This window comes from Vombatus ursinus, unplaced genomic scaffold, assembly GCF_900497805.2.
Source record: "Vombatus ursinus unplaced genomic scaffold, bare-nosed wombat genome assembly UNPS02000749.1, whole genome shotgun sequence".
Classification (NCBI taxonomy): Eukaryota; Metazoa; Chordata; class Mammalia; order Diprotodontia; family Vombatidae; genus Vombatus; species Vombatus ursinus.
In genome coordinates, this window is record NW_020940527.1 from 28,278,594 (window position 1) to 28,296,442 (window position 17,849).

At 43.6% G+C, this 17,849-nt stretch overlaps 2 protein-coding genes across 5 annotated transcripts in view; both read left to right on the plus strand.

The window, feature by feature from the left end:
- SORBS1 (sorbin and SH3 domain containing 1) overlaps positions 1–3,520 on the plus strand; it is a 302,200-nt gene extending 298,680 nt beyond the window's left edge. For all 4 annotated transcript variants that reach the window (XM_027859816.1, XM_027859821.1, XM_027859828.1 and 1 more), the window contains one exon: positions 176–3,520. In XM_027859816.1, coding sequence (XP_027715617.1) covers positions 176–243 — 68 coding nt within the window. In that variant the 3' untranslated portion in view covers positions 244–3,520. The remainder of the gene's footprint in view (positions 1–175) is intronic.
- A 13,830-nt stretch (positions 3,521–17,350) lies between these two features.
- PDLIM1 (PDZ and LIM domain 1) overlaps positions 17,351–17,849 on the plus strand; it is a 36,507-nt gene continuing 36,008 nt past the window's right edge. The window contains exon 1 of the mRNA XM_027858127.1: positions 17,351–17,820. Within this exon, the coding sequence (XP_027713928.1) occupies positions 17,459–17,820 (362 nt within the window). The 5' untranslated portion in view covers positions 17,351–17,458. The remainder of the gene's footprint in view (positions 17,821–17,849) is intronic.

Sequence of the window (17,849 nt, forward strand, 5' to 3'; positions counted from 1 at the left end):
GCTGTGATGTTACTGTAGTCTTGTCTCAGTGATCCTAGAGCTAATTAAACTGAGCCAGGAACTCTTCCCAGAATTTCCAAAACCAAAAAGCCTGTCCTACCCAAAGTAAGAAAGTCCTACCTCCCCACTCACACTCACTTTCTTGTTTCCTGTTTGTTTGTTTGTTTGTTTGTAGGTACTTCCAGAAGAACAAGACAGTTTGGTACTTTTCCTGGCAACTATGTAAAACCTTTATATTTATAAGAAGCCTGAGAACCTGCGATTGTTCTTTATTGGTGGATGAAACACAGAACACAAAGCAATCTCTTTATTTCAATGTTGAATCAATAAGTCGGTTAGTGCAAGGATGAAGTAAGAAGTCTTAGAGCGACTTGGGGAAGTGTTGGATTTAAAGCGTGAGCCTCCTAGGGCCTTGCACAGTGCTCGGCTCATAGCAGACTTCAGCAAATGTTTTCTTGAATGAATGAATGTATGTATGTACGAATGAGCTAGGGCCCAGGTGTTTGCTGGGCAAGGAGAAGCAAGCCAGACTTCTAGTTTACATAACTGCCTTTTTAAGCCCCACTAGACCTCCCTCTCACCCTCCTGTGGTGAGCTGACATGGAACAGAAGGAAAGAAGCAAGTAGCCCCTCATCTTCTGTGTTTGGAGGCCAATTCAGTTCTAGCTCAGTCCTGGGAGTGTTGGTCTAAGTTGTGTGAACCTGAGCGATTCATTTGAGTCTGAAGCAACCCAGAGAAGACCCAAGGAAGCCAGATCTGGTCCAGTCTTACATTAAAGTTTGGGGGTCTGATTTCTATTGGGTTTGGGAAATCAGTTTGATCGCAAACTGCTGAACTTTCCCCAAACCCGTGCCACTCTAATTTGCCCCAGAGCAGGTTTGGATGACCAGCTATCCATTTGAATGCCCCAGAACTCATCAGACCAGACTTTCCAGGGCTATTCTGGACCAGACCTGTCCCAACTTGGACCCACACTCTTGAGACTCTAGTGGGAAGGGTAGGGGTAGTAGAAATAAGGTACCATTTGATGTGGGACTACACTCTTTCACCCCCATCACCACCACATATCCCAATGTTCTGACAATAAAGCATGTAGCATTTGCTTGTGAAAGTTGGAGGAAGTAGATCAGAGGGACACGTTGGATTTGCATCTGATTAAAGTAAAGTTGATCTGTAGCTTATTGGGGTAACATGCAGCCAGTCACTATCCACATATACATACACATATATGTATATATCCTTGGAATTTTACTAGGTTACCTTCAGAGAGACCAGGTTTTAATTTGTTTGATGACTATCACCAATGTTTCCTAGCATATCATATGTAGAGCACTGGAATGTTCAAGGATATTTCTTACAGAAAACAAAGAATTGCATTCAAAGGAAACTTTCAGAGTTATTTTGATCTAGGCAAATCAATCAAAAATCACTTTGATTTGACCTGTCCTTAGAGCAGAGTGGGAAGTTGCACTGAGCTTATACTCTGCAGGCTGAATTTTATGCCACCATCTACTGGAGGACCTGAGTTCATTGTCCCTCTGCCTGTATGGGAGGAGTTAATCCCTCTGAGCCAGAATCAGGGAGGGAGCCATCCAAACACTGCATTTGCACCAGGCAGCCCGTGATTGTGGATGCATAAATAAGGGCTAACAGAGCCATATACATGAAAGGAGTTCTCTGCTGGGAAGGTAGAGTAACGTCTCCTTGAGTTCACCCATTGCTCCCTCCAGGTATGGGTGGTCCCTGGCATTGCTGCGGTTCCAGCAGAGAATGTAAATACAGGAAGCTTCAGGTCTCTGGACGTATACAGTCACTCCATCGTTACCCTAGCCCTGTGTGTACTCTGCAGCTCCACAATTTATTTCACCCCCTATCCCCCATATAGGACACATCCTAGGCAAAATTGGGAGGGGGTAAATAGTTCCCATTTTGTACCCCATTCCATATCTCAGTGGTGTCTTCTTACCCCCAGGGCCCTAGTACTTCTCCTCTATCTTCTACCTTATCAAAGCCTGTTCTCAGGAAAGAACTGACAGATTCATTCACAACGACCTGTAAATGACTAGTAAGATTCAATCTGTTACCTCTTCCAAGGAAATTTGCACTTTAACAAGGCACAAAGCCTTAATCAAAGAAATGAAGCTCCAGTAGGAAATCTTCAGAATTGGTAGGGGAGAAAATACTGGGCGTGGGGAGCCTGTTTGATGCCTCAGAAGTCATGCCACATGGGCAGCCGCTGCCACCACATAGTAGGACTACCTTTTTTTTTTTTTTTGGCATCTCGCTCTGCAGGGAATTTAGTAAAAGCACGTGAGTGTACATGTGCACAGGCACCCACATGTCCATTCATTTCAGCACTATGGCATTAGGATTCACTTTGAAGTGGAAGTTTTGCATTGGATAACTATTCTCCTGATCTGTTTTGGATGCAGATTGTTATTGATAAAATATTAGACCATAGCTTTTAAGGGGGGAGGGTGCTTCTCCATTAGACAGCTAACTTCCAGCACTTCTAGGAATATAGCTAGAGAATCAAACCAATTTGTAAAACTGCATTTTACACATAATGCCAGTGACATATATTTGTACATCTCTGGAACCTCCAGTCTGTCTCCCATATTTTCCCATGTGTTTAATAATAAGGGGAAAAAAATTCTAAAGTTTGCATCAAGTTTCAGCTTCCTACATATCACAGAACAAGTACCCCAAAATTTCTAGTGGCTACTTTGTCTTGAGACATTTAGGAATACAAAATACTTATTTTTATGCTTACAGTGTTTATACAGGTTTATTAACAGCAAGTACACCTAATTGATAGCATGATTTGCAATACATTTTGATACTTTCCCCACACTGTGGGGTCTAAAAAAATGACATCAACTGAAAAAAACACTTACCTTTTGCAGTCTCTCTGGGATCAGTAAAAAAAGAAATCACATCCTCAAGAAGTGGGACTGTACATATGTATATTTGTATAGACCATGTACTTACCTTGTATAGAAAAAATAATTTTAACAATTTGAATGAAAGGAAGACAGTAAGGAAGTCATTAAGGTTTTTTTTTTGCATTTTTATTTAAAAGAAGGAATTCCAAGTTAACCCCTATGGATTTTTTTTTTTTTAGCACAAGAAGACACTTGTAAAATGTTACAGCTTTTAAATCATCATCACTGGGGGAAGGGCAGTAACTCTGATCCTCATTTATGAATTTTGAAAATTTTTTCCTTTGCAGTCTTGTTTCCCTGCAGTAATATTTAGTCCTGTTGCTAGAATAGGTTAATATGCAAATTATATTCTGGAAGAAAAAATAAGTGACTTTCTATGTAACCAGTTAATTTAAAGGATTGCCATTGAAACAACACACAGAGAGCATGTGCTATACAGACACAGATCTTGTGTTCATTTATTTTTCTTTATTGCAGTGGATTATGGTTTATTTGATAATAAATAGACGTATTGAATTACTGCTACATTTCCTGTACAGATTATTTAATAAACCTTATTCCGATTTGCGTGGTACACTTTCGTTCTTACCTATTAAGGTTTCTCTCTTCGCCTTCATTGCTGATCCCTGATATACATGCTGGCTGCTCCAGCTTAAGTGCTGTTCTTCATTCCTTATAACTGGGCTTCTGCTCATGTCATGCCTTTTCTAGTGAGAGTGACTTAGCACAGTTCCTGGTACATAATAAGTGCTTACTGAATGCTCATATTTGTTGACTTATTGTGTCTCTAAAGTTACCAGTGATGAGTTCTTTAAGTAATCTAAGGCCTCATCCATCCCCACTTCTTTTTGGTATGTAACATCTTGGCCACCTACTCCTAAATAAATACACCAGCCAATCACGAGATGTAAATCATGACTATCAGAGCTGTATTATAAAAAAGGATTTCACTCTCCTTCCTTGGTTTCTATAATGATGCATTTAATTTTTCTTTCCTCCTGCCTCTCTGACCATCTTTCTGTTTCTGGGTTTGTTCCTACTCTCTGTTCTCAGTCTCTTACCCATGGATGACCCTCAGGATTCTGTCTCTGTCTGCTGCCTTCTCTCTCTGTTCTCTTCTTCTCTGGGATAATATGGTTACAATGTGCTTCTGTGATCAAAAAGATCAAGTAAATTCAAGGAACTATTAGGAACAATGTAAATAGTAATTATTTTCACCTTCCAATAACTACCATACTTTATGAAGCCATAGTTGATACATCAAGAAAAACAATGTAATTGAAGAAGATCTCAGTTTCCTTATTGGTAAAACAAGAGGATTGCTGATATCCAAGAATGATTCAGGACCAGAGAAAAATGATTAAAATAGCTGAGAGAATAAGGGACACTGTTTTATGTGGATGAACTAACATGATGACAATGGCCAGAAGGAAGAAGACATTATCAAAGTCTATGGAGACTATAGAAGAAGGGATGAGTATGGATTTGACCACCAAATCCTAGGATACCACTCAATCAATAAAGGTTAAGTGCCTACTATGTGCTAGGCATTGTACAAAGTACTGAGGATACAAAAAGAGGCAAAAGGTAGTCCTTGCCCTCAAGAATCTCTCAATCTATACCAGTAGTGGCTCTTATTACATAAGATTTTAATGAGGCAGTTTAATAACAAATTTAAAGATGAACTACTTTATGTAGTAAGTAGTAAACTTGAGGAGCTCATTCAGCTACAAGGTGATCAGAGTTGAAAAGAAATATTTGAGAAGGATTTAGCTAAATTCATGAATGATAAATATCCCTACAGAGTCATTTAAGGGAAACTAAGAAGAGAGGTAACTGGCATACGGGATAGAAGGCTGGCCTTAGCATACCTACAGTTGAATTGCCAAAGACCAGGAGTTGGGTGAAGCTGGGTGAAATCAGAAGTCTAGAGAAAACAAAAGTAAAAGAATGCTCAAGGTTCTGTCACTTCAAAAGCAAAAAGAAAAAAGTAGAATGGGGGAGAATTCTAGAATGGGTGGGGAGAAGATAATGGCATAAGCAAAGGCCACAGTGAGGAAATAGCTGAATAGGTACAATTTTATTCAACAACAAACATTTATTAAGCACTGATTATGTACAAGATACTGCGGTAGGTACTAGGGATACAGAGAAGAGAAAGGATACAGTCAGGAAGGAGATGACATATACACATATTATAATCCAAGATTGGGTGCTATGGAGGAAAGGAAAACATCCAGAGAAGGGAAATCAAACTGTGGTGGGTGGGTGCCTATAGAAGGGAAAAACATGAGATTAGGCTGGAAAAGTATGGTGAACTACACTGTGGAGGCTCTTAAATGCCAGGCTAAGAATCTTGAACTTTGTCCAGTAGTCAATAGAAAACCATTGAAGGGTTTAAGCAGAGTAGTAACCCTATCATATGTGAAAAAAAAAAAAAAAAAAAGATAATTCTGGCAGTGGTCTCATGGATAGATGATTGAAGGTTGGCAAGACTGGAAGCAAGTAGACCAGCATCTGCAATCCAGATGGTTAGAAATGATGGAAGCAATCAGAAAAGGAAGAAATCAATTCAAAAGATTTGGGAAGTACAATTGATAGGAATTGGTAACAATATGAGAGGTGAGGGATAGGAGTAAAAAAAAAACAAAGCATTAAGCATAGATGATTGGATGTATGTTGGGGTCATTGACAAATAAGGTCAGAAAAAGGAGCAGGTTTGGCATGTTTTTAAAGAATAAATTCTTTATTGGATATGCTGAGTTGAAGGTTCTGCTGACACATCCAGGAGAGGGCGGATAGTGGTCGGTCCAAAGTATAGTAGTAGTAGTAGTTCTAGAGCTCAGGATTAGAGATTTTGACTTGGGAGGCATCAAGGTAATAACCAAATCTGTGGAAATGAATGAGATTACTAAGAAGAGAGTGTTAAAAAAAAAAAAAGACTAAAGTCAAAGATGGACTTTGGGAAATAGTCACCCAAAGGGGACAGGAGGTGGAATTAAGGAAGGTATGATCAGAGATGTAGGATGAGAACCAGGAGAATGAAGCTCCTCTCTGATCCTGAGTCAGAAATGCTCATTCCTTTCTCTGACTAGCCCACTGGCAGTTCCCTGACCTTGGCATTTCATCTTTTGCCTCCATAAGTTTGCACAGGCTGTCCCTGCTAACCCTCTACACCTCCCATGCGTGAAATACATGCAATCTTAGAATCCTTTTCTTCTTTAAAGGCTCAGCTCATATGCCACTGCCTAGACTAAGCTTTGCCTACTCCCCATAGTGGTTAGTACTTTCTCCTTCTTTAAGCAATCATGTCTATACTTAGCTGTTTACATGAATTCCACCATCCAGGGGAATTTAAGCTCCCATAGAGAAGGCACTATTTTTGTTTTCTTTGTATCTCTATTTCCTAGCACATTGCTTTACATATGGTAAGGGGCAAAGGAAGGGAACAAGGATTTAGTTGTCACTTATGCTATATGTCAGGCATTCTGATAAGCGCTTCACAAATATCTCATTTGATCCTCACAGGAACCCTGAAAGGTAAGTGCTATTATTATCCCATTTTATAATTGAGGAAACTGAGGCACACAGAGGTTAGGTGACTTGTTCAGGGTCACACAGCCAGTGAGTGTCTGAGGCTGAAGCTGAACTCAGGTCTTCCTGACTCTGGGTCCAGCACTCTATCCACTGAACTGCCTCTAGTAGATGCTTAAAAAAGGCCAGTTGATTGTACTTTAAACCTCAGTTTTGTACTCTAATTATAGTACATTCTATTCTACACAACAACTATTTGATTCTATTGCATAGTTAGTATATGTCCTAATTCTCACCTCTTGCCATTCCCTCTCATTATAAGCGCCAGGAGGTCCAGGGCCATGTCTTAATTCTCTTTAAATCTCTTCCAAAACCCAGGACAGTGTTTTGCACTTATTACATCTTGTTAAGTAATTGTTGAATGAATGATGAATTAGTGAATCATGTTCTTTCTTCCATGGAATGTTTCTCTGGGCCATTGTCAGAGACAGAACATTGGTCTTGAGGGACATTGATGGGGCCAGTGTGGAATTTGTTGTTAAATTTAGTCTTATGAGTTTAGGGCTATGTCACCAGAATAGAGAGGAAAGAGATAATAGGAAAGCCAGGAGTGGGGAACCTGAGGCCTGAGGGCCACATAAAGAACTGCAGGCTCCCAATTCTGTGAAATTTGGATTCAGTCAAAAGGCCGCACTTAAGGACCTAGAAGGCCACATATGGCCTTAAAGCTGCAGGTCTCCCCCCACCCCCATCTCGACCCCCCTGGAAAGGCCCTTGATCTTCTAGAGATCAACATGGGGAGTGAAAGAATCACAGATTTAGAGAGAGAAAAGACTTTAGAGGTACCGAGTCCAACATCCTCCCTTTACAAATGTAGAAACTGAAGCCTAGGGAGGTGAAGTGATTAATATTATAAACTCCAGGACCTTCTGGAATTTATAATGGGAGGGAGGGACAGGAGGGGAGAATTAGGACATATATACAAGGACACATGGCTAGAATAAATGGCATAATTGTAATTCAGACTCAGGTCCACTGAATCTCAATCCAGGACCCTGCACACTGTATCACACCCCTGGAAAGCCTGGGACTAGCTCCATCTTTATTCCCAAAATAACCTGATTTAATCCAACAAACAATTGCTACTATGTGTGAAGCACTGTGTTTCTAGGGACTCAGACCTAAAATCCCATCTTCTGTTCTGTTCCTCCAATGGCCTGTCCCTGTAAAGAATACTGGGAATAGCATGAGACTTATTGAGATTCATATCCATCAGATCAAGTGAGAGATGATTTAGAAGCTGATTCAAAGGTTTGGAAGCATCAAACCTGGGCCCTAATAATAGAAGGGCCAATCAGGCCTTTACCTGGCTTCCAGTGTGGCCAACTCTTGGCACATATAGAAGAGTGTAAGATTAGGCTGCAAAGGTCGGGTAGTGCCAGACTGGGGACGCCAAATGGGCTTGGAACACAAACAACATCAATTCTACCCCTTGGTGGTTCTTCTTCTTCTTCTTCTTCTTCTTCTCCTCCTCCTTCTTCTCCTCCTCCTCCTTCTTCTTCTTCTTCTTCTTCTTCTTCTTCTTCTCCTTCTTCTCCTTCTTCTCCTTCTCCTTCTTCTTCTTCTTCTTCTTCTTCTTCTTCTCCTCCTCCTCCTCCTCCTCCTCCTTCTCCTTCTTCTTCTTCTTCTTCTTCTTCTCCTTCTTCTCCTTCTCCTTCTCCTTCTTCTTCTTCTTCTTCTCCTCCTCCTCCTCCTCCTCCTCCTCCTCCTCCTCCTCCTCCCCCTCCTCCTCCTCCTCCTCCTTCTCCTTCTTCTTCTTCTTCTTCTTCTTCTTCTTCTTCTTCTTCTTCTTCTTCTTCTTCTTCTTCTTCTTCTTCTTCTTCTTCTTCTTCTTCTTCTTTTTGGCAAGGCAATGGGGTGATGTGACTTGCCCAGGGTCACACAGCTAGTAAGTGTCAAGTGTCTGAGTTCAGATTTGAACTCAGGTCTTTCTGAATCCAGGGCCGCCTAGCTGCCCCTCACTTGGTTCTTTAGGTCACTGCCATCATACAAGAGCCTGGAAATCTTTGTTCTGTGGGAGGGAAGTGGCTAGACAAAGGTAAATAGGGTAAGTGGGCGGGAAGATGGATGCCAAGAGAATGGGAGAAAAGTGGGTGAGGTATATGGAAGCCTCCTTGTCTGCTTGGAGTACTGGCAGCTCTAGGGGAGTCTGGCTCTGCTTTATGGGTGGGACTGCCCTCCCTCCACTAGAGTTATAAATAGGCCAGCCATGGTATCAACACTTGGCAGACATTTAGGGAAGGCAAACCACAAGTAAGGAAATAGATTTGGTGGGAGGAAGGGAGCTTATAGAAAGGAGACAATGGAAGGAATGAAATAGTGGAGGACTATGGGAAAGTAACCCTTTATCCTTCTCAAGCACCTGGGTATTACATATATACCCTCAGGGAGTCTGGGACAGCTAGGTGAGCACCCAGTCTGGAACCACGAAGACCTGAGTCAAATTGGCCTTTGACACTTACCAGCTGTATGACCCTGGACAAGTCACTTAACCATGTTTGCCTCAGTTTCCTCATCTGTAAAATGAGCTGGAGAAGGAAATGGCAAACCACTCCAGTATCTTTGCCAAGAAAACCCCAAATGTGGTCACAAAGAGTCAAACAATGAAATGACTTAACAACAAGGGAGTCTGGGCAGTAATGGATTAAATGGTGGGGGAGAGGATGTTAAGAGAGGGTCTCAAAGTGCTTGAGAGATAATGAGAAGCCAAGGCCCCACAAGGGGCAGCTGAAAGCCATAATTGGAAAAGTCTTTCTTCTCTTGCCAAGGTTTTTCTTTGTGTGACTTGCGCCAAGGTCATGAGAAGGCACTAATCAGATGAAGGTACAGGGCAGAGACCAAGACACCTTAGAAAGCTAAGCTCTTTCTTTGGAACTGGAAAATCTGAACTGCCAGGAGTAGCTCAGAGCTGAGGAGATAGGCAGCTAGGGCAAAGGTTCAGAGACAATTAAAACTGGTCTTTGTCTGCCTCAGCCACCTTATGACCAGAAGGGAGGTGAAGAAGGAAAGGTTGACTCTTTGCAGCCTTTTCCTCCATTAGATTGTAAGCTCCTTGAGGGTAGGGACTTTTGCTTCTTTTTGGGTCCCCAGCACTTAGCAGAGTGCCTGGCACAAGCGAGGCCCTGAATAAATGTTGGCTGATGATTGTTGTTGTTTGTGACATCATTCGGGGTTTTCTTGGCAAAGATACTAGAGTGGTTTGCCATTTCCTTCTCCAGCTTATTTTACAGATGAGGTCAAATGACAAGCCAAGGGTCACATTGCTAGTAAATATCTGAGGCCAGATTTGAACGTAGGAAGATGAGTCTTCCTAACTCCAGGCCCAGCACTCTATCCACTGAGCCACCTAGCTGCCTCGTTGCAGAGAGCTTAAACACCCTCAAAATCCCTTTAAAGGTAACAGAGAACCCTGGGGTGGAATGAAATTTGGTTGATTTGTCTCATATTCCTGGTGCTTAAAGAGGCAAGATTCAACTCTTGACTCTCCTGTAACTAGTTTTGACCTCTGAAGGTTGTGCCAATTTGTCCAGTGCCTCTCCAAGTGACATGCTTTTATCTCTTGTACCTGGGGTGACCCACTAAGTAGTTAAGTTGGCTAAAGCTATTTGTAGTCCCTCTCTGGTAAAAGGTAGTATGGTCCAGTGGACAGAATTCTGGGCTTGGAGTCAGAAGTACATGTCCTTGAATCTCAGACACTAGGTATGTGACCTTGGACAAGTCATTTAACCTCTCAGCCTTAGTTTCCTCATCTGTAAAACAGGGATAACATAGACTACACAAGCTTCCACTTGCTGAAGGCCAGGTGTGTTAGATTTCACTCTACCCAAAGGATTCTCTGGTACCCTTAAGGGAATTTTGGGGGTATCTAAGTTCCCTGTAAATGTCTCCATTTCCCTGTTGATGATGTCTCCCCAAGTGTAAGAGGGTGGCCTCTTGCACCCCAGTTCTATTTAACCATTGATAGTCTCTTTAGTTTATACCCTGGAAAATTTACAAATATACCAACTTACTCTCCCAATATGTGGGAGAAATAATCTGTGTCCTCCCCCCCCCCACTTTGTACCACCTCAGTCTTTGGGGAGCTGAAGAGTTGTAGCTTAGCTCCCATAGAGCGCAATCTCAGTTTCAAGGCCAAAACCCCACTAGGGCTCAAGTCATAGGCATCCTGACTTCTCAAGGCTTCCATGCTAAGCCAGCTGGCTGTACCATCCAGTCCTCAATTATGGTTCCAAGGTCACCGTGGGGAATGGGGATCGCCTCCAACACCTGAAACCAAGGGGGATAAACAACACCGTACAGAAACAAACACCCCCAGGCCCATTTCTCAGAGCAGGGAGGGAACAGGGAAAGGAAAGTCTTTCCCTTCTCACTGGTTCAGGTCATGATGTCCTTACTGTGGGTGATCTTCACCCTTTTAATGCAGCAGATAAGAATGGCTGAAAATCGAGTATCAGAAAGAGAAAGAAAGAATGGCTCAGTCCCTCCACTTTTAAAGACAAGGCAATCAAAGAGGCCACACCCACCCAAACGGTTGGGGATGAAAAGACTTCCATGTTGGACAACCTAGATACACTCCAAGGAGCCCTCAAAGGAGCCTCCAAGTTAGGTGAACCGGGCACCCCCACACATGCGGTTACACAGGAATAATAAAAGCACCTGCACCTCACAGGACTATGATGAGGATAAAATGAGATGAGATGTGTAAAGCTTTTTGTAAAGCATCAGATAAAGGTGAGTTATGGGGGTGGCTAGAGGCATGACAAGCACTACCCCAGTTATACAAATGAGGGATTTGGGGCTAGATGAGAAGCCTGGTTGACGTGTAATTCATAGCACCCAAGTTAGGATCTGGAATCTGTACTCCATGAACCAGTTCCATAAACAAACAAAAATAATGATTCACATATGTTAACTCATTTGATCCTCACAACTCTACCATTACATAGGTGCTATTATCCCCACTTGAGAGATGAGGAAATTGAGACTGGGAGAAGTTACAGGACTGGCCTACAAGTCACATAGCCAGAAAGTATCTGAGATAGGGATTTTAACTCAAGTCTTTTTGATTCCAAGTACTCTATCAATGACACCACTTAGCTAAATTTTCTTTCTTTCTTTTCTTCCAGTTTCATAGGAAAGGTTCCTTTTGGAGAAATCTCAATCTTGTTTCATGTGAACACCCAGCTTTATAGCACTGTGACAAGTCATAGCTTCTCTGGGTATCAGTTTTCTGATCTGTAAAATGGGGGGATCAGACATCTCCAAGGTCCATCCCAGCTCTAATGTACTGAAACCATTTGCCAGAGGTTATTTCTGTTTGGATGCAGGTTGCACTAGATGGTCTTTGAAATTCTTGCCAACACTGATTCTGTGATCTTGTCTGGGATGGGGGAGGTGATGAGGGCACCCCTGATGGCAAGGTGTGGTTACAGCTCCCACTCTGCTGCAGCTCTAAAGCCCAGGAAGAGCTTGCAAGGAAGTGAGAGACATCAGGAGAGCTCTGGACCTTGATCTCTTCCTGTCTAAGGCCACCAGAGTCACAAGAGGGACAAGGGAAGAGGTGAACTGAGCAAAACTAGTCAAACGTTGGTCTTGATGTAACCAAAGGATATGGATGATTACAAAGTTCTGAAGAATAACCATGCCCTAAAGCCTACTCCAATCTGCCTCCATGTAAAAGTATGGAGGTGACCCAGGGTTCTTGATGGTTAGGAAAAAGCTAAGTTACTTACAAGAAGCCCATCATCACATGGCTGGCCATAATGTGAGGGATGTTTTGGCCTGAGTAAACCTATCATAGCCTGGAACAGAGTGAGCAGCTTGTGAACTGTGTCCTGTGGACTAAATATACCAGTGGCTCTGTATAGATTCCTGAGGTCCCTGAGACCCTTTTGGGAGGTCCTTAAAGTCAAAACTTTTTTTCATAATAATGCTAAAATGTCATTTGCTTTTTAAAATCTCCCTCCCATTTCCTACTGCATATCTGTGTGAGGCCAGATTTCCTTCATATGCTTCAATCAAAACAACATATTGAAGAAGATTAAATGCAGAAGCATATAAGAGAATCCAGCTGTCTTCTGTTAAGGCAGACATTAAAGGGATCTGCAAAAATATATGACAATACCACTCCTCTCACTATTATTTTTGTTTTGGAAAATAATTGTTTTCATAAAAATAATTTATGTTGTCATGTAAGAGTTTTAATAATTATTTTCAGATACTTTATTGATTACTAATCAATTAATTTAATAAATAAATCTTTTTAAATTATCCATTTTAATTCCAAATAGAGTAAATATCAATAGATACAGCCCATAGAAGCAAAAGCTCTTTGGGGTCTACAATAATTTTTAAGAATGCAAAGGGGCCCTGAGACCAAAAAAATTGAGAATTGTTAATCTAGTCCAATAAAATGCTGGATCTCAGAGGCATAGTAGAGCAGTGATAATGCATTAGTCTTGGAGTTAGCAATGACCTGGGGTACAAGTTCCACTTCTGACATATGCTGACAGTGTGGCCCTGGGCGAGTCAGTTGCCTTAAGCAACTCCCTACGTCTATAAATTATAGTATAGTTGCCAATCTGCTTTGGTAAAAAGAGTTTCCTCCCTCCATGGAGGAAATTACAGGTTTAGACAATTAATAATAATAATAAACTGACATTTCTTTAGCATTTAAAGGTTTATACACATTATCTCATTTGATCTTCATAATAACTCTGTGAGTTAGGTACTGCCTGTCTTGTTAGCCCTGTTTTATAGAAGAGGAAACTGAGGCACAGAGAGAGGGTGCTCAGCGGCCAGTGTCAGGGTCAGAATTCACACCCAAGTCTCTCTTGACTGAGTCTAGTATTGTTTCTATTATACACACTGTCTCTCATTCATGTAATGCTATAATAATAATACTAATAAATAGCATTGAGATATATATATATATATTGGGGGGGTGAGACAATTGGGGTTAAGTGACTTGCCCAGGGTCACACAGCTAGTAAGTGTTAAGTTTCTGAGGTCAGATTTGAACTCAAGTCTTCCTGACTCCAAGACCAGAGCTCTGTCCACTGCACCACCTAACTGCCCCTGCTATGTCATTCTGAAGTTTTCAAAGTACATGTAATAATAATAGCTAGCCTTTTCATAGTGCTTTAAAGTTTGCAAAGCATTTTGCAAACATTATCTCATTTAATCTTTACAGCAATCCTGAGAGGGAGGTGCTCTTATTATTCCTTTTTTTTTTTTGTACAGATGAGGAGAGTGAGATAGACAGAGGTTAAATGACTTGCCCAGGGTCACACAGTTAGTAGTGCTATGACTGGATTTCAACTCATCTTCCTGACTTCAGGTCCAATGTTCTATCCACCCTATTGCCTAGTTGCCTATGTTAGCTCAGTTGATTCTCACGATTAGATGCTAATATTACCCCCCACCCTTTTAGAGATGAGCAAAGTGAGGCTCACAGGATAGTGACTTACCTACTGTCATATGGCCACTATATGCCTAAGACAGAATTTGAAGTCCTGTCTTCCTGACTCCATGTCCAGCACTCTATCTGCTATGCTTCCCTGCTGCCATCTCTAATATACAAAATACAATATAAAGTATTCCCTATCTCTCTTGATGTTCACTACAGACATGGGAGCTGGAGTGTTCTCTTTGAGGAAAGCAAGATGGCCAGTATCACTGAATTGTTTGGAGGTGAATAACTAGAAAGGTACAGGGGCCCAGAATTCAGATGCTGGCTATAAACTGTTGCTAGAGTAGCATCCCGGGAGAAGCAACCTGGGCAGATGGACAAACAAACATGGCTGAAGGAGTCAGATGAAGAATGATGGGTTTCAGATTGTTGGGTGAAGGAAATAGGCATTAGGGGAATTGTTCAATTTCTTCAGGTGATTTGTATCTACCCAATGCTCTACTTAATCTACTTCAATTTGTTGAAGTGCCCTCTACTCAGTACTAGGCTAGCAATCTCCCAAGTATTAAGTCCTGTGCAAAGATCTCCTCCCCCTGAAGCCCTAGTCAGTTTCTCCCCCCCCCTCCCTCTTTTGCCCTGCGTTAAGCCAGGACTCACTGGAAAACCTTGGTTAGGGCTCTTATTTCCCCAGGCTACTGGCCTAGGTTTCTTGGGACCCAGACTTGGCAGTTTTGGCTTTGAGGGGGAGCTAAGACAGAAGTAGACAACATTTAGTCATCATTATAACTGCCCCCTCTCATAGACTCTAGATCATAGAGTCAGATTTTCAAAAGACCTTGGAAAGCATGTATCTAATCCATCAACCTCATTTTCCATTTGAGGAAACTGAGCCCCAGAGATCAGAAGTGACATGCCGGTAGTTTTAAAGGTGGTAAATAGAATTTGAACTCAGGTCTTCTGCTGCCAAGTTCAGTACTCTTTCCACCACACCATGCTGTCTCTCTTAGGTGCTATATTTTTTGAGTGCTTGCTTGCATATTCTGTTATTTATGTTGCCTGACTGTCCACTCAGGACTTCTATAAATAAAAGGCAACTCTGGTCCTGAGCAAAATTTTCCCGATTGAAACCTGTGGCTGAGCATGCTCAGAGAGTTGCCGTGGACCACAGAGGGATCCGATCCAGAGCTGCCAGTTCTGGTTTTAACAAGGGCTGGAACAGGAAGTTGGAGAAGGGAGGGATTAGGGAGAATAGAATTTGTGGCTCGGTGCCTAATGAGCTTCTCTTGTCTGTCTTTTACTCACTGCTGTGAGAAACTGAGGCTGCTTACAAAGAGCCTCTGGGCCCCGAGCTGGGCTCTGTGACTCTGCTAGGGGGAGGAGGGAGGGGTCAGCACATAGGGGAAAAATAGTAAAGGAAAAGGAGGTCAGACGGGAATGGGCAGATTAGAAGAGAGAGGGACAGGAGGAGACAGGAAGTGTAGGTCATGCCTTGAGTGCCACTGATAGTGGTTTGCTCATATTTATTTAGCTCGTTTTCCATAAAGAGAAAAGCAGGTTCAATGGTGCGCTTAGAGAGTAGAGAAAACAGCATGATTATCCTAGAGTGCAAACCGCTTAAGAGGCCCCCTTCTTCTGTTGTCCCAGGACCCACCCACCCCCCATCTATCAACTCTGCTTTGAGAGTGAGAGGCTTGTTGCTTCTGCTTTCACAGCTCCCCTGGGGGGTGGGGAGGGGGAGGGGTGGAGAAGACTCAATCAGACATCCCTCAGAACTGAGAATTTCGAGATGAGTGTAATCGCGTTAAGTCTGGGGTATAAAGGGACAACGACAGTTGGGAGTTGAGACCTGGGTTCCAAATCGGTTTTTTCTTTTGTGACACATTGCCAGGGGATGAATCTGGAGCTATCTCACACCAATTTTGAATTACAGCTCTCCTAGGCCACCTCTGACCAGGTTTGACCCTCCCTCTTTGACCTTCCCCAGCACCGTGCTCCCGTAGACCCAGATGTCAGATAGTGGCTGGGGCTTCAGAGTGTCAGCGGCATTTCTAAGGCGGAAGAAATAGGGCATACGTGAAAATAGGTGGGCGGGAGCCAGGTGGCAGGTTTTTTAAACTATGCATGTGCAAAGGTTGTGACCAGGGCACTAAGGATGTATTTACTGAGTATCAGTTACCAGCCCAAGATTAAGCACTGTGGGTGATACACAAACATAAAACCACGATCACTGTTCTCACCTCAAAAACTGAACCATTGGAAGTGATTTTTTTTTAGACCTAGGAGGAACCAGCCTTTTAGCTCAGCCTCCTTAATTTTATTTATTTTGTGACAAAAGACCCACAATTTGACTAATTTAGTCAACGCTAGATGAGGGAACTCCCTTTCCCAAAGCAGATCTGCACTCCTTTTTATTATCTTATTTAGAGAGTTGCCCGAGGCACTGAAAAGTTAAGTGGCTTGCTCTGAGTCTCACCCCACTAAGTGTCAGGAGGGATTTGAATTCAGACTATCTGGACTAGAAGCCCAATTGTCTAGTCACTCACTACATCACGCTGCCCATATTCCTCTTAGTTTTACAGATAAGGAAATGGAAGCCTGGAAAGGTGGTGTCCTGGTCAAAATTCCCCAGACAATTAGAGGCAGAAACAAGGCCCGGTCCAGTGTTCTTCCTAATTTACTGGAAATTTCAAACCCTCAAGTTTAAGCTTATCTTGTATTTCATTTTTCGGTCCACGGAGTTACAGCTACATTCTCAGCCGAGGCCCCTTCCTCTAGATTCTGAACTGTTCATGCCAGTCAGGGTCACTCAATGTAGTTAGAACCGAAGAAGTTTTGAAGTCTAGCTGGACTGTCTTTGGGATTCGAAAAAACTATTACAGTGCTTAATAGAAGTGAATGTGGGATTGAGCTCAGGAAAGATAACTGCAACTCTTGAAGGGTTAAAAGCCAAATACCGGTGCAACTCCACCCTTCCTCTCCCCACCCTTCCTCACCTTGCGGACCAGGCAAGGATGCGGGTCTCAGCCTGCCCGAACCTCCTGCTTAGAGCCTGGGGCTTCCTGGCCAGGGTGGAGGGGGGATACGGGGCTGGGAGGGGGCAGCTGGAGCTGATGGGAACCTCCTGCGTCTACCATGCGCTCTCCTAAGTTACCCCAATTCTGGAAAGCTCTCCTTCCTCGCCTGTATATGTCCCACGGTCGAGGTGCCCCAGTTTGACCCCGGCGGCCGGGACCTGGTGAGGGCCAAGAAGAACGCGGGGGCATTAGGTCTGGGCTAGGGCGAGGGCAAAGGCAAGGGCGGGGACAGGGGCGGGAGCAGACAAGCCGGGGCTGGGCGGAGCCGCAGCTGCGGTGGCCCCAGCCCCTGCTCTGGCTTGGGCTCCAGCAAAGCTGACCCGGGGACTGAGCTGCGCTGCTCCCTTGTTCGTTCTCTCCTGTCCTCTCCCCGCTAGCTTCAAGAGCAGGCTAAGTCCCTTCCCTGCTGGCCACCTCACTTGGGCTGGGAAACATGAACACAGAGAAGATTGTCATCCAGGGGCCGGGGCCCTGGGGTTTCCGCCTCGTGGGAGGAAAGGACTTCGAGCAGCCCCTCGCCATTTCCCGGGTAAGGTCCCGACCGGGCTGCGGTGCCTGCTCCGGGGCCGTGCGAAGGCACCGGGGTGGAGAACTTACTGGGGCTGAGCGAAGGGGACCTAGTGTAGAGAGACCGGGCGACACAGACACCCTCCCGGGAAACTTGCAGAGGCTGGGGTTCTTGGAGGCAGTAAAAGATCCGGTCCCCGGGGCACCCTCCCCTCTCGCTCTTGGCCGTGGCGACGCGGACTCCCGGCTCCTCACCCCGTCCGGCAGCCACAGATTCCTGCCGTCCAGGTGCGGCTGTTGCAATCCGACCTGGGACA